General features: G+C 36.0%; 5 protein-coding genes across 8 annotated transcripts; all 5 read right to left on the bottom strand.

The window, feature by feature from the left end:
• Window positions 1-1,841: 1,841 nt before the first annotated feature.
• On the bottom strand, window positions 1,842-7,730 carry LOC137748288 (uncharacterized). The gene is made up of 16 exons (XM_068488417.1): window positions 7,514-7,730; window positions 6,874-6,941; window positions 6,410-6,565; window positions 5,870-6,037; window positions 5,441-5,591; window positions 5,264-5,343; window positions 4,886-5,158; window positions 4,658-4,801; window positions 4,431-4,565; window positions 4,030-4,128; window positions 3,750-3,806; window positions 3,296-3,500; window positions 3,042-3,160; window positions 2,724-2,792; window positions 2,459-2,557; window positions 1,842-2,377 (listed from the first exon to the last, which is right to left on the bottom strand). Exons 1-16 carry the CDS (start codon window positions 7,641-7,643, stop codon window positions 2,138-2,140), a joined length of 2,193 nt encoding a protein of 730 aa, XP_068344518.1. The 5' UTR covers window positions 7,644-7,730; the 3' UTR covers window positions 1,842-2,137.
• Window positions 7,731-8,377: 647 nt separating this feature from the next.
• Window positions 8,378-10,652, bottom strand: LOC137746482 (probable glycosyltransferase At5g20260). 2 transcript variants are annotated; one of them, XM_068486504.1, is made up of 3 exons: window positions 10,495-10,652; window positions 9,220-9,574; window positions 8,378-9,040 (listed from the first exon to the last, which is right to left on the bottom strand). In XM_068486504.1, the coding sequence occupies exons 1-3, from the start codon at window positions 10,650-10,652 to the stop codon at window positions 8,378-8,380; spliced, it is 1,176 nt and encodes a 391-aa protein (XP_068342605.1). The 2 variants fall into 2 exon arrangements, with proteins under 2 accessions (XP_068342605.1, XP_068342607.1); XM_068486506.1 differs by having other exon boundaries at window positions 9,220-9,575; window positions 10,529-10,640.
• Window positions 10,653-12,227: 1,575 nt separating this feature from the next.
• On the bottom strand, window positions 12,228-14,429 carry LOC137746462 (xylogalacturonan beta-1,3-xylosyltransferase-like). Of its 2 annotated transcripts, XM_068486477.1 has the most exons (4): window positions 14,091-14,429; window positions 13,616-13,767; window positions 13,028-13,391; window positions 12,228-12,890 (listed from the first exon to the last, which is right to left on the bottom strand). In XM_068486477.1, the coding sequence occupies exons 1-4, from the start codon at window positions 14,427-14,429 to the stop codon at window positions 12,228-12,230; spliced, it is 1,518 nt and encodes a 505-aa protein (XP_068342578.1). The 2 variants fall into 2 exon arrangements, with proteins under 2 accessions (XP_068342578.1, XP_068342579.1); XM_068486478.1 differs by lacking the exon at window positions 14,091-14,429 and having other exon boundaries at window positions 13,028-13,392; window positions 13,650-13,755.
• A 2,150-nt stretch (window positions 14,430-16,579) lies between these two features.
• On the bottom strand, window positions 16,580-17,997 carry LOC137746457 (probable glycosyltransferase At3g42180). 2 transcript variants are annotated; one of them, XM_068486469.1, is made up of 3 exons: window positions 17,855-17,997; window positions 17,342-17,705; window positions 16,580-17,242 (listed from the first exon to the last, which is right to left on the bottom strand). In XM_068486469.1, the coding sequence occupies exons 2-3, from the start codon at window positions 17,690-17,692 to the stop codon at window positions 16,580-16,582; spliced, it is 1,014 nt and encodes a 337-aa protein (XP_068342570.1). In that variant the 5' UTR covers window positions 17,693-17,705; window positions 17,855-17,997. The 2 variants fall into 2 exon arrangements, with proteins under 2 accessions (XP_068342570.1, XP_068342571.1); XM_068486470.1 differs by having other exon boundaries at window positions 17,342-17,706; window positions 17,889-17,994.
• A 2,667-nt stretch (window positions 17,998-20,664) lies between these two features.
• Window positions 20,665-23,815, bottom strand: LOC137748730 (heptahelical transmembrane protein 1-like). The gene is made up of 4 exons (XM_068488905.1): window positions 23,371-23,815; window positions 22,786-22,878; window positions 21,899-21,947; window positions 20,665-21,763 (listed from the first exon to the last, which is right to left on the bottom strand). Exons 1-4 carry the CDS (start codon window positions 23,709-23,711, stop codon window positions 21,068-21,070), a joined length of 1,179 nt encoding a protein of 392 aa, XP_068345006.1. The 5' UTR covers window positions 23,712-23,815; the 3' UTR covers window positions 20,665-21,067.
• Window positions 23,816-26,367: the final 2,552 nt, after the last annotated feature.

Below are 26,367 nucleotides of genomic sequence, written 5' to 3'. Positions count from 1 at the left end.
GCCAAAGAAAATTATAGCATAAAGTAGTCACGTTTATTAAGCCATTGGTACGGATGTGACATGTGAAAACAACAAGCCACGTAACATATTGATCATAACTCTCTTTGCTTAACTTTTAATGTTGGAGGTTAATTTGAGACAAGCAAGAAAAATACGAGTGGTAACAGACATTACGAGTGGTTTGAGTGTTTTATATAAATTGTTCTTGTTGTACAAGACGCACAAATTATAACAAAGAGATCTAATGGAGGAGGTTAATTTAGACAAACGAGAAATTTTTCTATATAGGATGTCGTATAACAGAGAAACTTTGGTATAACTGACTGATTGAAGCAACTCTCACACTAAATGTGATCAATTGGGTTGGTTGAGACTATCAAAATACAAGGAGCTCTATTTTAAGTAATCAGATATTACGAATGATTTAAGTAACCTACGTAAATTTTTCTCATGTAAAACACACAAACAAGAAGTGAGACCAAGCCATAACACATCCTCAATTTCCCAAAAGAACTACACAATTCATTTTTGTGTTGATTTATCTTGTCCAAATTGTTAGGGGTTTATAATTTACTTTTTGAATGCATTGCCATTTGCCAGCACAGATCCTAATTCCCTAAGCTACTTACCAAAAAGACGATCGCACCCTCCAAATAAACAATAAGAAAAACAATATCATTTTCTTTCTTATTTTTAAATAAGTTTTGAAACCACGTTCTGGAAAATTCATAGTTTTTGTTTGCCAGGGTGCATGCATGGATTCAAACACTGGTGATTCCAGCTAGGTTAGGAGGGGAATGAGATCCGCTAGGAATCTGCCTGGAGTTCGCAAATCAAGAGATCCAAACTGTTTAAGAGAGACAAAGAAATTCGAGCTGTTCAAATTTTTAGATTTTATGAAGTGGATCAGTGAGAAAAGCTAATAAAGAGTCGTAAGATTGTAATAGAGTAATCCAAATCTCTCGGTCCGTAGATTTTGAACACAGAGAATCAGAGATCCCAAATGAATCTCAATCCGTTAAGAGAGACCTTTGTATCATTAAATATAAGTTTTTTGCATATATAAATTAAGTCAATTTACCGAAATAATATATATCTTATTTGTATTTAAATTTGAATCCCGCTGCTCTCTGTATCTAGAATATCCTATTTAAAAAAAAAATTGAGGCTTCATCCACTCTGGTAACAAAAACAACTAACAAGATGTCAATAGCTGGTGCTGGATAGCACTTTTGGTACAAGATTTTGTTGTATTATATAGATTCTGTGCACGCCCCATCCATCTACTCCAAATTTTGTCGCTTCTTCTTCGACGGCTGACTTTTGCATATCCAGAGGTCTAAAGACCCGATCCGTACAATTCAACCTATAGGAGATGAAGAACCAAATGAAAAATGCCAATTGAGAGGTCCAAGCATAGACTTCCAATCAAGAATTCCACATTTGAAAATTGAAACTTCTAAACTAGAATGAATATACGTAGTTACGAGAAATTTTTGAGTTCGACTAGAAGACCACGTCAACAAAGGGTGAAACCTCCTTGTATTGATGATATCCCACACACCCTTTACTGATCCCGCTTTCAACGCAAGAGGGTCTCTCATTTTGTGTGTGGGGCCCGACAAGTGATGGTCCACTTGTCGGATTCAAGAATTTTTCGTAATGGACGAAGCCGTTAAAGTGTTTTTAGATCGATTTTGAATAAGTTTTGGTGGACTTCTTTAATCCCGGATGGATCCATCAAGATTCAAATTCAAAGTTGGCCATTAGTCGCATTGTCTTTTCATGCTTTTGCTTTACCACCATAAAGCGAGAAATTTCAATATAAAGCCTACCATAAAGGACTTACATAACATATTGTCATACGATAAACACATTACAGTGTGTTATTGATTTGAGATATTGTTACCGTTGCCCCTCTACCGCTCCCGAACCGCCCAATGGGGATGAGAAGGAGGGAGGACAAGAGCTCACATAATTATGGTTTTATAGTGTATTCATTGAGATTACAAAATTAATGAAATGAATAGTTGAAAATAACGCTGGAAAAATTGATATTACAAGTGCTATGCTACAAGACTCCGCCTCTGGATTGAGCGAGTGCTTCAAAATTGGTAGAGACGGTTAAATGTCACATTCACGACCTTCGGACAACAGCCGTTGCAAAGCACGGATGGTGGTTGAACTCGAAAGAAACCTTGAGTGAGGGGTCACTGGCTCCAGCTCGGCTAATCACGTTTAAGGCAATGCTATTGTGCTCAGCTACTTGCTCTAGCCTTCGTAGTTCAGCCAATTTTTCTGGGTCGTTCGAAAAACTACTCTTGACCTTCTTTGCGATCTTCTGAGCATCCTTAAAGTAATCGTGCATAACTAGGTTCTGCAAAAAAGGAATAGGTAACAGTCAGCCTACCGGAATATCAAGGAAACTCCGACCAGTGTTAACGGAAAATTCACTCACGGATAAATGAGCTTGGGTTGTAGATTCCACAAACAGGGGGAATGAGACATGGTCCGGAATGCAAGCTTTCTGTAGGAGCTCAAAGTGCTGAATAAACCTCTGCAGAAGTGAGTACACAAAGGACATATGTCATCCGAAGCCTAATTGGTCAGAAACTTTGTGCAAACTATAAATTCGTAAAAAATAAACAGTGAATTCTAAGGTAGCTCCCAATATGCGTTTCGTGCAAGTATTTTTTTTTGGAAACTGGATCGTGCAAGTATACCTCATGCTCAGTATTAAAAGGGCTTCGACTTTGTACAGGCATGTGGTCGTTCTTCAAAGCAGCAAGCATCTGGAAACATTGAATTCATTAAACTGAGGTTTTGAGGTGAAATAGTTGACGCAAAAATTTATTCTATGAACACAGACAGGACCTTTCCTTAGATTAACAATATAAAATGGCCTGGTTGATGATTTAAACAAATTTCTTAGTACCGTCAGAGGCCCAAAAAGACCCTATTCTCTAGACAGCCATCTTAAACGGTACTTCCTAGAAGTGGTCATTCTTCAACTCATAATGCAGAAACTAAAGCACAATTACCATTGTAAGTCCTTCGGCAAGACATATTTGGCACTGAAGAAACAAGACTGCAGGTGGAATCCAATAATCTTGTGCCACATCTTTAACAGAATCCCTTTTCTTTTTTCCTTTCCGTTTACCTGAACAACAAAAACACAGGATGCATCAGACGGTGCATAAGTGAAGTAAATTATCTTTGGAGAGCCATATCACATACAAATGTACAAGATAATTCACACAGATTGATTAAGTTTACAGGGTATAAGAATATTTACCACTGCCATTGCACACCACCGTCTTAAGATTTGTTTTCTGTGCAAGCTTGAGCAGGACAACATAGATATACCAATATACCATGCAATATTCACTGAGCGAATAGAGCTCCAATTCAAAACCTAAAATGAGAAATCGAGAAGCTATCCAGTATGTTTGCTTTTCCACCCAAAGAAGGATGTGTTGGAAGAGTTTCACGCTGATATTCTGTGGAAATTCAAAAGCCAAACTGGATAAGCAAAATTATACTGGTTTTTGCATTTAGGTTTCACTATGCTTACTGATTATCAAACGAAATATGATGGCATTGTAGAGACGATTTAATCAAAACAAACATGGTCTTGTGTCAAGTGATTAGATAAAACATGATGACGTCATCAGCCTCTTATATAGAAACAAGGGGCCTCCAAGTGCATTTGATGATTAATAGAGTAATATTCTCAGAGAGCAGCATACCTCATCATTTGATGTGTTTGCATCGTCTCCAAAATCCTTTCTAAAGGCCATCTCTAACTACAAATCAACATTTAAAAAGCATAAATAAATTCTCCAAACAACATTTAAAATGGACGGTTTTGGTAAACAGAAACATTAGATAACGATAGACGCAAGATACATGTGCTTCATAGGACGATCACTTCAGAAACACATTACCTATTGAGGCCTGAGCAACTCAATGAATTTGAAAACAAAGAAAAACCAATAAACATGTTGATTCGAAGATAATGTGGCATACCTGCATATAAACAACACGCCAATCTTGTAAAATCTTTCCAAGCTTACGCCGTTGCCATGCACCATTTGTGCATAAAACTTTTAGCAAACTGATTACTAACTGCAATACCCAAGATAACGCACGTATTAGAATCAGCACACAGTGCAAGGATCTATAAACATAAAACTAAAACAAGCCTTCCCCTTCTGTTGCATGCACGATTACAACAAGAAAAAAAGTTTTATTAATATTCTATCTTCTTGTGCACGCATAATCAAGCGCTTTTATTGATAAAACATCATATTAGAAAAATAATGAATAGTTCCATAATATAAGATACAGATTTGAAAACTATCATATCCCCAAAAATACAAAAATGGAAGGACAAACTGTAATCAGTCCAGACAAAGAGATCACTTCACCTGTCCCAGTTGAACGATAGATTCCTGTTTCTGAATATCATGGTTCCTTGTATTATCTGGCAAAGCTGCAGCTCGGATGATAACAGCAAAGACAGGATCACGACCATAGAGTTTCCCGTCTTGAACCAGCAGATGCTGTTCAAAAGTTTCAGGTCAATAATTCACAAATATGCTGACAATACTCAGCAATGAGTACCTAGAATAAAGTAGAAACAAATGGCACATACCTGAAGATGAGCCCTTGCTACTAAATCAGGCTGTGATTTTTGAAACTCAACCACAAAGTGCAAAACACTTTCTAATGATGGGTCTAATTGGTAGGAACATATAACATCGAGATCACAAAGAAGTTTAACAAAATATTCAACAGCCTGGCACAACAAAACCAAAGCAAAAATGTTACAATAGTGGAAGTAAACTACTACAATTATCGGTAGCAATTATCTCATGCTCACCTTTTTCCAACTCAGAATTTTTATTGCACGTGGTGGTGTAGGTGCAGATAATCTACAGTTTAAACTAGCATCAAAGCCAATTGGTTCACAGCCAGAAGCCGTAGTTTTATCTTCTAAGTTGCCTTCTTGACTTCCAAAAGTACTAGATCTAAGGAACTCTAAAGAGCTAAGAATGCATTCTAATTCAGATATGCAGGAGGCTATATGTTTTCTTGCCAACTCCAATCCTCTTCCTTGAGGCCGCTTCATAGATAAAAGGACATGGTAAAAATGCTGAAAGAAGAAGAGAGCTCTTTTTATACAACATGGGGGCATAAATATTCAAATGAATAGACATGTTCCCAGATGAATACAAGATAAATGAACACAGGGTAAGACCTTACGAAAGCGTAAGCGGCATAACAAAGCTTTGCAGTAGCCTTCCTCCAATTCAGGATTATTTTGTTGTGACACCAAGTCTGCAACGAAAAGCAAATATATGATGATGATGGTGCCTTGTTCCAAGCTATAATTCAAGATAAAGTAATATTACTGCGAAAGTGAATCTATATCTACCTTCTAACACTCGGGTTTTCGATGATGGTGCTTTACAGGCACGTAATTGGCGGGAAATTGTTTCTTCAACAGCATGTAGCATTGACAAGCACTTTTCATCTCCATCCCCATTCAAAGGAAGACCATATGTCATTGTAAAAAGGTCTTCTTCCTGCAATGAGACAAGTTTGATAACTAATACAAATAAAAGTATTTCTCCAGTGCAAGCCACTATTCAGAGACTAGGCTTGAAAAACAAAATGCACTGTATTGTCCCCAGAATATGAAACTAGAATTCACTCTGAGGATAACAATCATTTACAACGCACTCTTGGAAGCAGTTAGGTATTGATAAAAAAGACTAAAGTAGCATATGCACAAGATAAATTACTACAACTTAATGGAAATACTGAAACAGCATAGGCCAAAAGAGCTGTTGAAATACTTTACTTCATGAGTGCGTGCATCTGAGACAACTGAAATGACAGCCTTGCAGGTTGCTCGTATGACTCTGCAATAAGAATGCAGTAAGGCATGTGAGGATGTCCTATCAAGCCTGAGAAGATAGATGCACGAGAAGACAGTTTGTGCCAATGAATGACCCTTGTGCCATGTTGCCTGCCATTTGAAGATTTACATATAGAAACATAAGGAAAGGAAAGACTGTAATACAGAGAAACAAATGATAGCACAGATTACTTCCAGCGGGAAGTTTAGTGTCTTAAAACATATATCATGAATAGATTTCAAAAAATAACAAGGAAAAAGAAAACTTAAGATCCTAAGTAGCACTGATGTCTATGTAAATTTCATAGCAATCCTAATCTTTTACAATAAACAGCACTCATGAAAAGAAAGAAATTTCGTTTACGAAATTAGGAAGTTATGTAGCAGTGAAGGAGCATATAATAGCGTTACTGCAAGTTAACAATATATAAAAATTTCTTTTCAAGCCTAAAGAGCAGTTAAAGAAAGTTATGTGGCAGATACCTCACAGGCTAGAAGATGATCCATGATATCAATAGTACGTTGAACGTCAACCGTTTTATCAAAGCTAATAGGAACAGGAGCAGCACCATCATCAATTGCTTCATCAACGGAGTAATATTTACAGACCATACCAGCATCCATCTTCGGGTCCATTATCTAATAAGGAACACAAACAGAAATGTTAAATTAGACTAAGCAAACACTTGAAAACCAACATCAGTATAAAGACAATGCAAAACCATTACAGCATAGTTATAGAAGGATTGTGCAACTCTTTAATTCTTAATGCCCTTGATGGTGATCCACCACGTGATACAAAGCAAAAAACACATTTTCCAATTAAATTTTCCCAGCAACTTATTCAAAGATCATAACTGAATTCTGCGTGAATTATTCAGTCTACAATACAACAATGCTGCATGTACAAATAAAAAATAAGAAAAACATTGCCGATGATTTGTTACCTCTAAAGCAGACATGGCAGCAAAAAGATTGAAATTATCTCCGTTAATGAGCATACCATCTTGAAGATCTGTGACCAAAATCCATCAAAAAGCAAAACAAATGAAGCATAACAAGCCAAGAAACGGGTAGAACGTCAATCAAGTTCAAAATCCCACCCACATTAACATTATAAAACGTTTCCACGACTCAAGCTTTGCCATCCAAGCACCCTCGCAACACTTAACCGTGCGAAAACACTAACACAATTCAACTTTGTCCTTCATACGAACACAGCATACAGTCAATGTTTTCAAGAAAAACCACAAAACCTTAGGATCGTATTGAACTAATGGAAACTATACCGCTGCTCTCGATTAACCACGCACACTCACAACACATATATATACATATTTTTGCATATAATCCAGTTACATTAAATTGCAAATATTGACTAAACTACTCTGATCACTTCAAGTTTTATCCTTTATGTAAATTCTTTTACTTCGAATTCGAAAGTCCATATTATATGAAAACACAATAAGCTTTTTCGGATTTTCATCCCTTTACTTTTCTATTTTCCTTCATTTTCTCGGGAACCAGAGCAGCTGAGAAGCTGAGATTTAAGTTTAGAGTAAGCAAACAAGGGGGAAAAGCACAGACCTTTACAGGCGGCGTCGAGGAGGGGCGAGACGTCGGCCCAGACGGTTTGATCGCCGGAAGGAATGGGGGTGCCGCGGTCGGGTAAGGAGAGGTTCGCGAAAGCTTCCTCTGCACTAGTCGTCCCGGCCATCGTTGCAGATGCTTTTTTTTTTTTTTCCACCGCTGCGTTGGAATATCAGTCCTCTTGGTTTAACTTGTGGGTTGCTGCTGCCCACTTTGCCGGCCTTGAGAAAGTAAAACGAGGAAGGAAGACGGTGCGCGTGGACTGGTTGGGTGGGTCGGGGACTTTAGGGGTTATGGGTCGGGTCTGATTTGGTAATCATCATCCTGTTTCCTAGTAATAGTTTAGTCTAAGCTTAATTCAATTTAAATCACGAAAGAGATGCGAACATTTTGATACAACGACATATTTATAAGGAAGTGGACAAATAAATTGGTTGTAAATTTGTCACTTATAAGATTCAAATATAAGACTTCTCAGTTACGAGTGAATATGTATATCACTATACCGTACTATTAAAAAGAATGCGAATTTAGATGCAAATGAGTTTAGGTCGCAAACCCTCCTAAGTTTTACATTAGTATAATCATAGAAATGTGTTTTTGTTAGCATCATAACAGTTTTTTGGAGACACTGTTTATGACGTTGTCATAGTCATTACTATATAATATGTATTGAGAAGACCATATGCTACGAAAATATCTAAATCAACAAGTTATCATGCGTTTTCTTTCGCATCTCATACAAAAAGAACTCAAATATTGTAATATTGACATTTCTGTTGTATGAAAGTCGATATATATATAACTCATTATGAAGTCTTGCAACACTATATACAAACAAAAATTTCAAGTATATGCAAATCAAGAAGGCAGCAAAACATCGAGTCTTCTTAGCCACACAGAGTGGAGCACCATATTAAGCATATCGTAAGGCTGAGCAGGACGATGGACCGTAAAATGCCGGTGCACCTTCGTCACACTCTTTTGCAGTTCCAAATACCTCGAGTGCGAAATCTCTTTCAAGATCGTCTTGATTTCGGGTATTTTTTTCGACGGAATGTACACTGAGAATTTGCTCCAGTCAAGAACATCGCTAAAGGGCAATGAATAGTTGTCAGAAATGAGGACGGGGACGCACCCCATAGAAATTGCTGTGACTACTCTTGGACTTGCCACTTCGTACCCACTAGGGCACAAGCAAAACTTGGCTTTACCCATCAACTTGAAGTAGTCTTCCTTATTTTCTAGGTACTCATGCACTTGCACCTCATTGTCTTTGTCCTTCCAATGCTCCAGCAAGATCTTTCTTATGTGGCCGTGAGATCCTCCGGCGAAGAAGGCAAGGATTGAACCCTTGTCGAGGCTTGTATTTTGCCGAGTTGGACCAAGTTCTCCATACGGTATGTTGATTTCTGGAATGGAGGCGTCTCTTTGGGACTTAAACCCTTCTGATGTATTGGCATTGCATAAAACCCTAATGAAGTTCTGGTAGAATTTGGGATTAGCTTGTGAAATGTCTGGTGCCTGAAATTTAAGACTAACATAATTAGTTTTTTTCGTATAGACAATGACGTATAGTGACCAAATAAACTATTTATAGCATATTTACTTACGGTCATACTCATCATATATATCTTTCACATTAGTTACAAATAGTTTTATATGACACTAACGAAAGATCGAGAAGAGTAAGGGAGGCATACCCAATCATGACAAGAAACCAAGAAATGATCAGCACCTTGGCTTCTATTCCAATAAGGGTATTTTTCAGCTACAACGCCAATATAGTCCATAACAACCCTTTGAAGTTGATCACGGTTATATGTGACAAGAGGCCTGTACAGAAAATTGACGATGTTGGATACACTGATTGGGATGAGGAATAGGTGTGCCTCGTCGGGATGGTGAGCCATGAACCGGCTCTTCCCGCTCTCCATCTCGTCGATAAACAGCCCCTCAACACTATAAATGTTGTCAAAGGGCCCGGTGTGAACCAAGGGATGCTCTCCTTCCCTGTAAACCCACACCTTCAATCTTTTCTCCATCTCTGCGTAGCTCCTAATCCATCGTACAGATCATCATAGTGCTTGGTTAGACTTTAGAGCATGCCTCATACTCATTCCTACCATAACAAAGTTCTATAATTTTTGGGTAAATAATGAACTTGTGCTAAGTACTTATTAACTGAAATTTAAGCACGTCACATGTAAGAAATACATACCACACCCAGAATAGATAAATAAAACTATCACAAATAAAACTATGTAACAAACTTTCAATAGAACTGATAATCTGCATATAAATAATCGTTGAGTGTATCTGTATTAATGTCTTACTGTTATTTGGGTTCTATTTTCAATTAAAAGTTTGTTAACAAGTTTCATCTGCGTAAATTTTGTAATAGGTAAATCGATTAGTTAACTGAGTAATTCAATGATTAAGGTGAAAACATTTTATAGTGTAAAATACAATCTACCTGGATGGTATGAAATCAAGGCAAAGGAATCGACAACAATGCGTAAAATAGGCTTAGTAAATTTGAATCAGATTAATGAACATCGAGTAGAAAGTTTTACTGCACCAACTGAATGCTGAATCAGTGGTGACGAGGACACACAAAAATGGTAAATCCGAATGATTGAATATGGGAAAAATTGGCACAAATCAGTAATTTTATTTCGAATTAATGGAAACATTACTGTAGTTGGAATTATTTTTCATGATTCCAATCGACGGTCCACAGTTTCTAACGAGTAGCATGTGGTTCCGTTTTTTCATGTGAAGTGTTAGAATTTTCATTTGATATGTTAGAACTTTCTTAAGTAAATCAAATTAGCATTAAAACATCCAGAGTATGTTCCTATAAACATTAATTTTTCCTATGACTTTAAACAGTCAAACCCCAATAAAGACAATTAAATAAAAATATGACTGATAGAAAATCAACCATAGAGGGATAATTGTGTTTAGAACTTAACTGATGAAAACAATGTGCATTTCTGTAAATTGATCCTTTTGGGATGAACACCTCTTCATCTTCTTTGTAATTAGACGTTTGATTCTTTTCATGGACTGCTCTCCGGATCGCCTCTCTTGCTCTGGCCAAACCTGCTTCTATTCTCTCCAAATTACTCATTTTCTATTAAAAAACAATAGAAAATTGGAATCAGTGACAAAAACAAATTAATAAATTTACGTATATATTCATGAGGGAATATTTTTCACACTCCTCTTTTATGCGGCTCCACTATTCTGCTTGTTTTCGTTCCTTGATCATTGATTTATTTAGTCTGATGGTTAGAAATAAGAGACGAGCGAGAAAATCATTTCCCATGTTCATGTGCCTAAAAATATTTAATTAAAGTAAAATAAAAAAGGAATACTATTGCGCGGCTCACTTTTTTACGTTCCTCCTTCACTATCCAAGTATTGATACTCCTTGATTCATCGGTTGGCAACAAATATGACGGCAACGATGGTGGCAGAGACGGCGGCGGTGAAATGGGTGAGGATGGCAATGAAGGTGGTGATGAAATGGGTGAAGGGGTGTCATGGATAATTTTGATTCCGGAAATGGGAGTGGGAGACGAGAAAATAATATTGGTAAGGTTGGTTTGGTTTAATGGAGATAAGAAAAAGATAAATAAAAGGATAAGAGAAAGAGTTGGTAGCAGTGCAGTAACGATGTGAGTAGAAGAGCCAAGTTCTGCCATGGATGTGCTTTCTTTCTCACTTCTTTGATAAAAATAAGGGAGGGAGAGGAGGAGAAGGGACACACTATCACGGTATGGGGAGTGAATTGATTTGGCACGGTAATGGATTAATTACAATAATGCTATTATCAGTCGTGCACGCACAAGTGGAGTGGTTTTGGTTGTTGATTCATATATAGATAGCATCTGCTCAATTAACTATGATTCATCGTGAAATACTTAAAGGAAAGGCCTCGAAGGACTCGGTTATGGTATGCAAAATATGGTACATGGGGCTTGTGATATCTGATATGATAAATTATAAATAGAAAGTGTTCAATTCAGGCCCTATAGGACAATTAATGACATCAAATCAAAATATGGATTTGTTTCTATGCAATATATTTCCTATGTTGGCAAAAAATATTGAATTTGTTGTAAAAATAATTTGAGAGTTGGAGAGAGAGGTCGGCGATAGAGGGAGAGGGTTCATTGGTTTTTTAGATTGTGATTTTTCTTCGCTTTGTGTCTGTATTTATACTAATCCTAGAGTAATATATGTCATGCAGTAATAAGATGATAAGATCTCTGAGATTTTATTGAATTCTAAATTAAGTTTACACAATCATGTACCAATTTATGTATGTAATCTCCCTTTCTCGACATGAATATGAAACCCAAACCCATTAGGAATACAAAATCTTGGCAAATCATGGTAGAAAAGGAGAATTGTAAATATTTAAAATTGAATTTTTGCTGAAGAGTATTTTCTCTTTCGTACAAGGAAAGAACTCAAATCCATATAGCCACTAACTCATTTGCCTCACAAGGAATTTGTAGACGAATTTGTGTCTTGTACATGTCTTTATATGAAAGAAGGGACAATGACAATATCGAAAACAAGGTGACTTTTTTTATTAATTATGAAATTCCAGGTCACCAATTGGCCCAGTTTTCATTGTTGGCTTCAGTTTTACATCGAACGAGCAAAGGGGGGAAAATTATGTTGATACATACAATTAAGTCTCGAGCTTAAAGTCAAGTCGTCTCAGCCACACTGAGTGAAGGATCATGTGAATCACATCAAATGGTTTAGACGGCCTATTTATCACAAAATGTGGACGAACCCTACACACCCTTTTCTGCATTTTTAGATATTTGTCGAATGGAATTGCTTGTAAGATGGTCTTAATTTCCGGTATCTTAGCAACTGGAATTTGCACTGAAAATTTGCTCCAATCAAGCACATCACTGAAGGGTAATGTGTAACTGTCAGAAATTAAGACGGGCACACACCCTGCATATATTGCCTCCACAATTCTTGGACTTGCAACTTCGAATCCACTAGGGCACAAGCAAAACTTGCTCTGCACCATAAATTTGGTGTAGTTTAGGCCCTTGGGAAGCTTCCCATAGACTTGAACTTCATCATCTTTGTCCTTCCAATGATCCAGCAAAATGGGCCGGACAGGTCCATGGACCCTTCCGGCAAAGAATGCTAGAATTGGGCGGCTCTTTGCGGCCTGACACAAATTGGATGAGCCCAAATTTCCTTTGTATAAGTAGATTTCAGGTAGTGAGACATCTCTTTTAGGTTGAAATCCTTCTGAGGTGTTCGCATTGCAAAGAACCCTAATAAAGTTCTTGAAAAACTCTTGATTTCCAACTGAAACCTGTGGTGCCTGAATTACGAATGAAATACTAGTTGTTTCAAAATAAGAAATTTTGCATATTTATGACTATTTCAGAGTGTTAACACAGTTCATATGAAAAATGGAAAAGAAGTTTGATGGCACAATTGAAGCAACTATACACGTACCCAATCATGACATGAAGCCATAAAATGGTCAGCACCATTGCTTCTGTTCCAGTAGGGATATTTACCAGCCACGACGCCAATGTAGTCGGTGACAACCCGTTGCAGGCGGTCGCGATGGTAGTCTTGTCTCCGAGTGATAGGCATGTAGACAAAGCGAACAACGTTGGCAACACTCAGGGGAAGGAAAAATATGTGTGCCTTATCAGGATGTGTAGCTCTGAATGGGCTTTCCTCCCTCTCTATTTCATCAATGAATTGTCCCTCAATTCCATATATGTCATTCAGTGGACCAAAATGTATTAATGGATGCTCTCCTTCCTTGTAGCTCCACACTTTGAACCTCTTCACCATCTCTATGTGACTCCTGCACAATGCATATCTTAATTAGTAAACATTTTACAATGCACGGATGACAATGTATGGGAAGTACTAGTGCACTGGATGACTGGATTTGCATGGCTGAAGTTTGACGATCATAATCTAGCCTTACAAACTTTAAGAAAACCCTCTTGGTCAAAGCAAATGATTATTTAGATAAGAGAAACGAGGATAATTTGTGCGGTACATAGAATCTTAAAATTACTCAACTGGTGAAAAGCGTAGGGATTTTTGTAAACGGTTCCTCTTGGGATAAAAGTCTCAATTTTCTGTGATGCATACTTTTTATACTGAATTGCTTCAAGAATTGCTGCTCGTGCTTTGGCCAAGTCTTCTTCAATTCTATCCAAACTAGTCTTACCCTGGTCACCAAGAAATACACTAAAATCAAGTATTAGACAAATTAATTAATATATCAAAATAATTACCATCGCTAAAATTTAACTACATGATGTTTCATAATTACTTTGTTTTTAATTTTCAAATTTTATGTTCATTTTTTTTTTAAACTTGTATGGTAATTATTTTTAATGTTCAAAATACTGAAAACTGAAAGCTACTTTTGTGATGAATTTTCAAAATTTGGCTTGATATTTTTTGAAAACTGAAAAATGAAAACAGTTACTAAACAAGTTTTGAAACTGAAACGGTTATTAACCTGAAAAATGTAAATTGAAATGCTTACTTTGGTAAGATTAGCCTTGTGTCTCCTTTGATACATGGAGCTTGTGAGAAGCTCATCAAAATATGAAACTTGAGGTAGGGCTGTGTGGTTGCTCTTTGTTAGATTGAAAGGTGTAGTAGTAGGCTCATTAAAATATGAAACTTGAGGTAGGGCCGTGTAGTTGCTCTTTGTTAGATTGAAAGGTGAAGTAGTAGAAGCAGTATTGTACGAGGAAACAAGGGGAATAATGACATACTTTTGACCAAGCAGGGAGGAGAAGGTTAGAACGATGAAAATGAGAAAAAAGAAGATAATTAGGGAAAGAAGTGTGGGGCAGCGGAAAGCTGAAGTCATGGCCATGGCTGGCTGGCTAGCTAGCTAGCTTGACTGTTTCTTCACTGTTGTGTCCATTTATAAGAATCAGTGAGAGGGATGAGTCGAAGAATCGGCGGGGAAGACGATGATCTGAACAAAGCTGCATTTTTTTTACTTGTATATAAAAAGGGTAGCTCTTAGCGGTTTAGCCGGGTGAAAATCATCACACACTGATATAAATGCAAAATAATTCAACATGGAAGATTGCTACAGATATCGATAAATTAAAATTCTAGAAAATTTAATGACGAGTATCTTGCAAGTTATGTATTGGAGAAGTCATTAATTAGTCTTTTTCCATGTATATGTACAGCATGGGGAGGAAGAGAATCGTGACTATGTCTGATGAATATGAAAAGGAAAAAAAAAATTGAGAAGGGCGTTTGGCCACGCCTTGAAAAAGTGCCCCTCATAAAGTATGAGATCTTCTGTGTTTTTACTTAATTTCATGTAAACTTATTTTAGTATGAGAACTATTCTAATCAAGTGATCCTAATGAATATTTTCTCAAGTGAATTTATTTATTAAGGCTCGATCAAGGCTCCTAACATATTTTGAGTAATGTTAAAGAGGTTAAATTTCTAAATCAAATTTTGTAAATTAATGATGTGGTTCTTATTGATTAAATTATCACTTAAGTGTTGATTAATATGCTTATTTCCTATTGATGACATATTTTATTCATAAATTTAATTTAACAATTTGATCTCTCTAGTATTATCTATAAATTTTACAAAAAGTAAGAGCTCGTTGTTTAAGGCTAGCTAGTTCCCTAGGGAATGGACAAAACCCTATTTCCAAAGGTATAGACTGAGTTAGTCAAACTAATGTATTTATCAGCTGAATGTGCATCTTGATGTTGCTGCTTTTTGATTAAAATATGCATCTTGATGTTGCTGCTTTTTTATTAAACTGCAAGTAACGTGCTGTTAAAAGTCCAACCCAATTATGGCATGAGAGAGTGTGCATGAGAGAGAGCTCTCTTCAGCGGCTCAGCCCTCTATCTCAATATATTATATATGGCTTAGAAAGATAAAATTTATAGATAAAATTTATAAATTAAATGATATATCATCAATAAAAATAATCACGTTCATCAACGCTTAAGTAATAACTTAATTATCAACTTTCATGTCATTTAGTTTACAAAATTTTATCTACAAATTTAATCTCTTTAGCATTACTCATTATATATAATATTTCATTGAGAGCAACTTGCTTAATCCTCTTCTCATTTTACTTTTTCGATTTTCCTTTTACCTTACAATATTGGTTAATGATCGGAAAATGTATAATTTCTAGGTCACCTTAAAAAATTAACTCTACAAAATCAATTAAATTAGGAATTGTTTAACTGTTCAATCAACATTGTCAAAATTGAAGTGCTTAAGTGAGAAACATGGTTCCGTCAATGTAAAGTGTTAGATGACTAAACAATTTTGGATTTAGTTATTTCTTTGCAAAAATAATCTTTAGTTGGTGACAGAGAAAATTATTAGGATCACTGTTTAACATTGTATGATGAGAAAGAGAACAGAAAAGGTAAAGTGAGAAAAGTTCACAATAAGAAGATTGCTAGTATTTATCTCTAACTAAAATACCTACCTTGGAAGTTGTAGTATGCATGGTGCTGGATTTATACATGACCTACAGGTGATGAGTGGACTAATTAATTAAGTCGATTAACAAAGATTAATTACTCAGTTTATCATGTGATGAGTGGACTAATTAATTAAGTCGATTAACAAAGATCAATTACTCAGTTTATCATGTGATTAAAGGTCAAATAGCGTCTAGCTAGTAGACTACCTTGCCTAATTAAGCAAGTTGTGGGATTCTTTACTTGCTCATGTAGCTAGGTCTCACGTGAGTTCTACATATCCCTGCATGAGAAAATGAGGTTGGTTTTATTATAAAACCAAAGATCGTTATGGAGTTTGAGAGGGGAAAATGCAAACAAGATCCGATATATCTTATGAGCGTAGGTATATATAGTTAGCTAGTTTGTGTCCCATTAATTATTGCTGACAAAATTTTACATCCAAGAAAGACTATAGACCGATCAGATACCGTAAAAATTAACAAGGGATTAAAAAAATTACACAAGGTAGATGACTATGTTGATGAATCATGATCTAAGTTTCGAGCTTAGAATTAAGACGTCTCAGCCACACCGAGTGAAGAATCATGTGAATTAGGTCAAATGGTTTAGAAGGCCGATTAAGCACAAAATGCCTCTTAACTTGGGAAACTCTCTTCTGCATTTTCAGATAATTTTCATACGGAATTGCTCTTAAGATGGTCTTAATATCTGGTATCTTGGCAACCGGAATTTGTACTGAAAATTGGCTCCAATCAAGGGCATCACTGAAGGGCAATGTATAATTGTCAGAAATTAAAACAGGCACACATCCTGCATGAATTGCCTCCACAGCTCTTGGACTTGCCACTTCATACCCACTAGGGCACAAGCAATACTTGCTCTGACCCATTAGTTTTGTGTAGTTTTGGTCCTGGGGGAGCTTCTCATGGACTTGAACTTCATCATCTTTGCCCTTCCAATAATCCAGCAAGATGGGTCGAATTGGTCCGTGGTCTCTGCCGGCAAAGAATGCTAAAATCCAGCGGTTGTTTGGGGCCTGACCTAAATCTGGTGGTCCAAGCTCTCGAGGGGGTACATAAACTTCAAGTAGTGAGACATCTCTTTTGGGTCGAAATCCTTCCGAAGTATTGGCATTGCAAATAACCCTAATAAAGTTTTTGAAGAGTTTAGGTTGGCCTGCTGAAATCTCCGGTGCCTAAAATATGATAAATTATTAGTTGACGTGACGTATACATACACAATTTATCATTTATCAAAATGTGATACCAACATGTAGGGTTCAGTAAAGCATTACCCAATCGTGACATGATGCCATGAAATGATCAGCGCCGTTGCTTCGATTCCAATACCGATACTTATTTGCTACGATGCCAATGTAGTCGATGACTACCCGCTGCAAGCGATCACGACGGTAGTCTTGTTTTCTGGTGATAGGTAAGTAAACATATTCGATGATGTTGGCAACACTGACGGGAAGGAAGAATGTGTGAGCCTCATCAGGATGTGTAGCCCTGAAGGGGTTATCCGTCCTCTCCATTTCATCTATGAAGTGTCCTTCAATGCCGTAAATGTTTTTCATTGGACCAATGTGTAGTAATGGTAGCTCTCCTTCCTTGTATGTCCACACCTTGAACCTCTTCCTCATCTCTATGTGACTCCTGATGATTAGCATCACAATTATTAGACAAAATTATCTTGATCGTGAAATGATGAAATTGGTTACTTTTTCTAACATGATAAAAAATTGTATAATGTTTTGAGAAGAAAATAATAGTAAGTAGTGGTTAATTAGCAATATATACTCAACTGGTGAAAAGCATAAGGGTTTTTGTAAACGCTTCCTCTTGGGATAAAAGTCTCTTCTCTCTCTGAACTATAGTTCCTAGACTGAATTGCTTTGCGGATTGCTGCACGTGCTTCAGCTAAATCTTCTTCGATTCTCTCCAAACTAGTCTTATTCTAATCATAGAACACAAAAAAGTTGTATAATTAGTCAAGACAAGTTAAGTTACCAAATACGTAATTATAACAGAGCTTAATTTTGGTTCCACGCACTAACCTTGTGTGTACAAATCCTTCGATCCATGGAATTTTCCAGAATCCCATTGAAAGAAACGTGTGGAAGGGCTGTGTAGTAGTTCTTTTTACGATTGAAAGACATAGAGAAAGAGGAAATCAAGGGATCATTATTGAGATGGTTTTCAGGGAAAGGTGAGAAGGTTAGGTGGAAGAAAAGAAGAAACAAGAACGTTACTAACAAAAAAATTACTGTGGGAGATCGGAAGGCGCCTCCGGTAGGTGTAGTAGTAGTAATAGTTGTCGTCGTCATATGGTAGTGATTGATTTTTCTAGGTCCATTGATTAACATATATACGTACGTACGCGTACAATCTTTCACTTTCCTTGTCATTAATTTTCTGTTTAACATAGATTGCATTAAGCCGGAGGAACAAGGAACGGTAAAAACAAAGCCAAAGACGGCCCCCAAAGGAGAAACAGATCGAGGCTTAGGAGGTGAAACCAACCCATGCACGAAGAAGAAACAACAAAATAAAACAAGGGTTTTAATAGAGAAATGTATCCAACATAGGTATATCTACAAGAACAAATCTCTGTAGTTAATTAATTAGTATATCTAGCTAGTTCATTTTGTATTTAATCACTTTCTAATACATGAGGATTCTACATATTTTATTTAATCACTTTCTAATACATGAGGATTCTACATACAATGATATGACTCACTTTTATAATTAGAAAATGTGTCAACATGTGTATCAATTTTGTGCATCAAAATAAAATTATTGTTTGGTAACTTTAAGTACCACATTAATTAGTTAATATGTATTGGAATAATAGGGTCATGTTTTGAGTACCACATTAATTAATTAATATGTATTGGAATAATAGGATCATGTTTTGACTTTTAAAAATATTTTTAGGTTTTTGCATGACTGGGTTCATGTTGATCATCATCGACCTTTAAGTATAAACTATAGAGTATCGACTTAGGAACTGATTGACTAAACTTGATCCCAAGAGGTATATATATTGAGTACTTAATTAGCTAGCTAGTCCAACTCATTTGTTTATCAATTTCCCAATAAGGGATATATAAAGTGAATACCTTGGATCACCAATTTACTGTCGAGACTGCTGCCTTTTGATTGAATTGAAAGTAATGTGGTGTTTAAAGGTGACTCTCCAACTAGATCGATAATCCCGATAGAGATATAAATTGAAAATCTAATGGTATCATGGAACTATGTATATATGTTTAAATGTAGGATTTATTTATTTTTATTGAGTTTATATGTAGGATTTTTTTTAATAAGAAAATAAGACAATAGGTTGTGTGATCGCGATCACACCCAGTTCCAATACAGTTGAACAAGAAGGCTTTTCTGGCCACAGAAGGCAAAGCCTTATCCCAAACATGAAAATTATTAAAATTAAAAGTGATTGTGACTGCATTTGCCAAGAAATTCGCCTCCGTGTATACATAGTTCCATGAAATGACTTCAAAAGCAGTCGTTAACCACTTGGTGTCTTCAATGATGTTCCTCAGCCGCCAAGGGGTAGAGCAGATTCATTTAATTGCATCAATAACTAGTTTAGAATCACCTTCACGCAAGCTTTCTTGAATCCCTTTCCTTTACCCAACCAAAAAGCACCCCTCAAAGTTAAAGCCTAAGCTACAAAAATGCTATTCTCTCCCAGGCTTCTTGCTCCAGCGACAAAAGGCAAACCATCTTCGTTTCTGATCACAAAGTCGGCCGTGGCCTTGGAGTTGATAACAGAACCATCAAAGTTGATTTTCAGCAGCCCTCTTTGAGGAGGTTCCCATCTAATTTTCAGATTTTATTTTCTAGCCAACTTAACTCCATTGTTAGATTTGCCAGCAGCAGAATAAAAACGCTTTACTAAGGCTAGAAAGTTTCTCTTTACCTGAATCACCAAGCTTATGTAACCATTCCAACAATCCCAAACGAGTGTTACCATTTACAGGTGATATATCCGGGATTGTAGCCCAAACATGTCTTGAAAAATTGCAATTGATAAACAAATGATCATGATCTCCATTATCTGTGGTACATAAAGGACAGTTGGGACAAATTGAATTAATGCGTTTGTTTAAACTTGCCCGAGTTTGCAACCAGGTGTTGGTACCTTCCACATTCTTGATAATAGTTGATGTCTAGTATTGGTACCTTTGATACTGTTTTGAATCTAAGTAGCTGACTTAACAGAGAAATTATCATTATCATTCAGGTCCCAACAAAAGGAACCATTACCTCATTTAAGGGCAAAGAGATGCTACAAATTTGGTTAACACTATCATCAACAAGCCGTAAAAGTGAGTGCCTCTTCCAATTGTTGTTACAAATGAAATGATTAACTTTCAAGTTCCAATCAATAATGGACATTTAAGATTCAGGGAAAAATGGTTTTTGTACAACTTTTTAGGTATAAGGTACTTAGTTGATGAGTGGTCTGGGTTTAACAGTTTAAGTGGCAAATGTGGCATATATAACAAGGCCTGTAACTAATTAGGGATAAAGAACGAGTAAATTCTACGTTTGTTGATGTCAATATACTAATTTATTTGCATGGACGGTCAAACCTTGGTTAATGGATTTATATGTTCCAACTTCATGCAAAGAGCGGGATTATTCGTGTCTCAATTTCTCAGTACAGTTTCTACTTTCATGGATGAGAAACTGAGAATCTTGTTAATTCCTAACTGAATCTAATTCTAGCCTAATCAATATATGATCATTCAGTGTAATTGTTTAAATCACAGAACAAATTTTTCAACTTTTCTTTTTCCTGGAATTCTTCTAAGTAAAAAACACAATGCATGACAACCTCTGCTTCTCCTCTAAGCTGGCTATCAACAAATCAATAATTTTCCCCTACCCATCAATACAAATAAAGAGGCTCAACCCTCAACCCATGGCAACCCAAAAAAAAGAAAGCTGAGTTCCTTCTTGCTGGTATGTGACGTAGTATTTAAAATTTAATTGTTGTCACATCCAAAGCTGTTTCGCCAGTCTAGCAGTACAAGAATGGCACCATAATGCGCCAACGCACCCAAAACCACCAAAACATGAAAAATCTGATGGCTGTGCCCTGCCAAATCAAACCACCCCGGCCTCCATCTCTCCGGAATCCGAGTGACATAAAATCCGGTCCCCGTCAAATAGAAAAACGCCATGGCAGCCTCATATACTAGAGTGAGGTTGCGCTTTGGATTCCCCCAGTTCACAACGCTGCCATGGATGGCGGGGACAATACCAAACAACCCCATAGACGCAAACAACAAGGCGCGGAACGTGCGAAACTCGCTGCTAGAGAGTTTTGGCGAGAGCAATGTCACGATGGTGAAAATGCCCATGACCGTTATGCCGCCAAGGTAGATGAACTGCCAGCGCGAGTCGCATTGGAAGATGTAGTAGATGGGAGGGAAGAAAGAGGTGATGATCATGGTGGTGATGCCAGCGTAGTCTATGCGGAGGAGCATGAGGTTTAATGGGTGTGAGTGACATGAAAAGAGGTGGCAAATGGTGCTTGAGAGGAGGCAGAACATAGAGCCGGCGAGGAACACATAAAATGGCCAATGTGCCACGCCCATTTCAGCTGATGCTACTGATGATGCAAATTCCATATCCTGAGATGTCATTTGCTTCAAATCGATAAAATTTGTTGTCATCCCCTGTTAAATTTATATACTAATTAATTTTCGAAATCATATATCAAGGAGATTGTGATCACAAGAAGTAGCTACTTATATGAATGCTATAATAATACAATAGTATTAGGAACTTCATTAGAAATTAAAGTCAATTACCGAAATGAAATTACGGGAGACATTTGTGACTCCACTAATAGGCGTGGACCTGAATCATACAAATACAAATTAAATGAGAAGGGGAGAACTAACTTGCATGATTAAGGGCTCGTTTTTAAGTGTTCTTTTTAGAATTCACTTGCATTTTCACTAATGATTTGATTTCAAAAACTTTTCTACCAGAAGTGCTTTCAGCTATTTTAAAATCACTTATAAAACAAGCTCTTATTAAGAGTTTAGTTTCCTAGATGCTCAAGTACTTAATTATCACTTAAAATTTTATTCAATACTATACATCACATATGTGATTGGCCAAAACGCTTATACTATATAAAATACATCAATGTATAGTATACATTATCTCTTACTTAAACAATTTAGATTCTTCAGCTGTTAAATTCTCTGAAAATTTTAAGAGCAGACCCAACAATTATAGATTTAGCAATTTATATTATGCATTGATGGGATGTACTCTAAAATCATAGGGTTTTTGATGTCTTAAGACTAAAATGTATGGAATAATTATTTATATGTAGGGTTGCAATTATTTATTAAAAATAAAGCTAGTAAATTATTTTTAACAAAAAGAGTGGTTTTCTAATAATTTTATCCAAGAGCATTTATCCTATGCTCAGAGTCAGAGATTCTAGGTTCGATTCCTTATTTTCCGACCATTGCTAATATAAAAATAAATTTATTCACAAAAAGACATAAAATTCGAATTAGTGTTGCTAAGTTTCTAATTTTATAATTCGAATTTTATGATCAGTCATTATCCTTTCGTGATTCTAATTTTAAAATTAGTGATATCAGATACAAATAGAAAAAATTCAAAGTTGCCAAAAACAGAATTAGAAAGAGTAAAAGAAAGAAAATCCCCAACCAACCTGGCAAAAAAGCCAAGGAGATCCGCTACCTGAGGCACTTCCAACAAATTCGCCATAGTCAAACCCAGAAACAGAACAAACCCGATCAAATGCCTGTAATTAATTTAAAAATAAAAAATAAAAAAATTTCAGAGAAAATACAAAAATTATTGAAACCATTAAATTCTAAAGGAATTAAACAAGAAAACCCTTCAACTAAAATCTTCTTTTTTTAATGAAAGAAGTACGATATTCATTAAAAATGAGAATACGTACAAAGTAAGAGGATAGTGTGCATAAAAGTGCTTCGATAAAAAACCTTGCCGGAGATTTCAATCCGGCTAAAAGAAAAAGAGTGTCTAGCACAAAACAACTTAACTATAGTTAGCTATCCTCAAAAAATATTAAAATTACATCAACATCAATTAAGGTTGCGATGAGAATTCTCCTCAGTTAAGACATCAGCAAGCATATTAGGAGACCCTTTAACTAAAATCTAAATTCAACAAATAACATTGAAATTTGAATAATTAATGAAGAAATTAACCAAGAAAAATAAACAAATTTGGATTGAAAATTGATCATAACATAATTAAAAAAACATACGTCCAAACGTTGAGGGTTTCGTTATGCCACCGGAAAACGCTAAACAAAGCTTCCGGGAGAGACCAATCGGCCCGGTAGTAATTGAGTATGAACTCATTGTCCTTCATGTACTCCGGCAACTCCCAATACGACATCAACCCGTACCGCTTCGGTTTTTCCTTGTTTTGCTTCTTCTTCTTCTTCCTTCTCCTCTTGTTCTTAATATTGTCTGCAGAAGAAATGTTACGGATTAGGGTTTGTTGATTCTTAATTTCTTCTTCTACTTGTTTCGCAGAAGCAGGAGTTGTTTGTTTTGATGAATATCTCTTCCTGGCAAGAGCTCCTCCTTCCTTGGGACTCATTGTCGCCGGACAAAATAATCACAAGGAGGTTGTGGAGGGAGGAGGGCTTTCGCTTCACAGAGAGAGAGAGAGAGAGAGACAGACAGACAGACAGAGACGAATTTGGATTTGTAGGGTTACAAAATTTATATGGAGAGGGACGGGCTTATGGTTTTGAAGAACCGGAGAATTGGATGGGATAACGGGGCTGCCTATTTAGTACAGTTGGAGGTTGCACAACTGCACCAACCAACCGCCAACTTATACAATTTTATTTTTAATGTTTGGATTACACGATACTAAAAAATATGAAATGCATGGATTGACAAAGACATTTTTGCAAATACGGAAAACACAAAATATATTATTTCATGTGTTATAATAAATGTGAACAAGATAATTTACGCTTATAATTCAAGTCGAATAATAGCACTAAGTCATCGTATTTCGAGTACATATATGGAAGAATTGTTTGCATGGATGGTGGCGTGGGGCGAGCAGCTAGCTTGGCAATGTAAGCATGGTTGGTTGGTTGGTTCAGTAATCCATACCTAAATTATTAGAGAATGCATGACGTCTTTGCCTGGTTTTTATAGGAAGAATGGATATTAATTGGTTAACCATATTTTCATTACGTTCACACCAAAACAAAACTGATCAACCAATTGACACGAAAACCCACTTTTAATTTGTTTAATTCTCAATTTCACATTCCTAATCAGTATATTAATTAAAAAAATTAACATGTATACATAATTCATGTATAATATGAGAGATTTTTTAATGTGATCGGTACACGGGATGATATATCATGTGTCATTATACAAAAGATGTGATATATGTGTTAAAAAGTTAATAATTTAAAAAATAAAATTTCTTATCACTTATATAAAAACAAGTAGTGTACTACTTATGTTCATGTCACAATAAAAAATTTATCCTATAATATATCTTATGGCTCGTCGATCGATGCAATGGTGTCACCCATTTGTATGACAAAATTTACCTCGTTGCTTCCTGATTGTGGATGGTCAAGGATGAGTTCCGATGCATGGTAATTAATTTCATCTCATATACAAACCTAACTACTTATTTTTAGTGAAAAATAAGGGTATGTTCATTAACCCTTTGAAAAACAATTTTTCGTTTTTTTAAATATAAAAATGGATGAAAAATACGTTCGATAGACTGATATGTGAAAATATACATGAAATCGAGAAGCGCCGGAAACAATATTCAGCATAAGTTCTTTAGATGTTTCCGCTGCTTTTCAAAAATAGTTTTCAAATTATAAAAAAATAAAAGGTATATTATAAAACAAGTTACAATTTGATTGAAAAAAAAAAAAAAATTTCACATTTGTCACCATTACCGTCACTAATGCCACCACCACCATCTTTGACATTTTGTTCCAAACATATTTTAAACGTTTTGATTCTCAAACTAAATTGTCAAACGCATTCTCAAATCATAAAAATGCAAATTCTATTTGTTGTTTTCATTTTACAAACTAAGGGACAAACCCTAAAGAGTTTCGAACCTCGAACTTTTTATCTTATTCCTACCCGTTATCCTACACGCCATCAATACTGCCCCTTCTTACCAACCTAACTATTAACTTGCAAGCATATTTTTCATTTGGTTTTTGGTCAAGATCAAAGACGATAAATTGATTTCGATTTATTAAGTATAGATGCACGTCAATATTTCAAATATTTCATCATAATTACGAAGAAATAAAAAAGCCATGAGATAATATTGGTTAACAACTTCCCATACAACATAATTTGGTTTTCCTTTAGTAATGTTTTTTGTTCAAACTAGTTGGGGATAAATCTAATATATTCAATCTCGACCGGGAAGAAGCTGTACGTTAGACATTACGTTCCATAAAATCAATATCTTCTTCAATCTTACAATTTCATTAGTACATCACATTGGCATACCTCACACAAACCAAAAGTTCAAATCTCTCTCTCCCTCTTTTCAATTATCTAAATTTCTCGATTTATCGATTCCGAACTGCGAGATCCGGATAAGATCTGAATTCATTTCGATAAATACATTGTGACCCTACGGACACATGCTCTTCCATGGAAGTTTAACAATGGCACGTCTACAAGTGTACTTGAGGAGGAGACCCACACTTTCGCAAACATTAACATGAGAGCAATTTACACAAAAAGGATTTACTGGGACACCACGATACAGATTTGCCGGGACACCACGAAACAGGTTCAAAATGATTTTGACGTTCTGATCCAATAATGCAATTTTTCTACATAACAATGCATATTAATGGATTGAACGCCACAAGACGATGAACAAGACCTTGTTCCATGTAAATCTTCTCCACAAACAAATATTGCAAATCCACATCTTTCATAATCTACTTTTGGAGAGAGGATTCAATGATACGAAAACACTAAAATTGCGACATCTCATGTCAACACTAACCTTATATATAAAGCCAGGAGACCCTTTTGGAGTCACCGGTTTCACCAAAAATTTTAAGATAAAAATGTCCCTCAAACAAAAAAGTTCAAAAAATGAAATATAATATAATATAAATATAAGTATAAGTGGGAAGAAAGAAAAGAATAAAAAAAATGAAAGGATGAGTGATAGTTGATGGTGCAAGTGCCCAAGCAAAGGGGAAAGGAAAATATAATAAAAA

This window comes from Pyrus communis, chromosome 10 (assembly GCF_963583255.1).
Source record: "Pyrus communis chromosome 10, drPyrComm1.1, whole genome shotgun sequence".
NCBI classification, from domain to species: Eukaryota; Viridiplantae; Streptophyta; class Magnoliopsida; order Rosales; family Rosaceae; genus Pyrus; species Pyrus communis.
The sequence above is the reverse complement of the archived record's forward strand: the minus strand, read 5'-3'. Positions and strand labels throughout refer to the sequence as shown.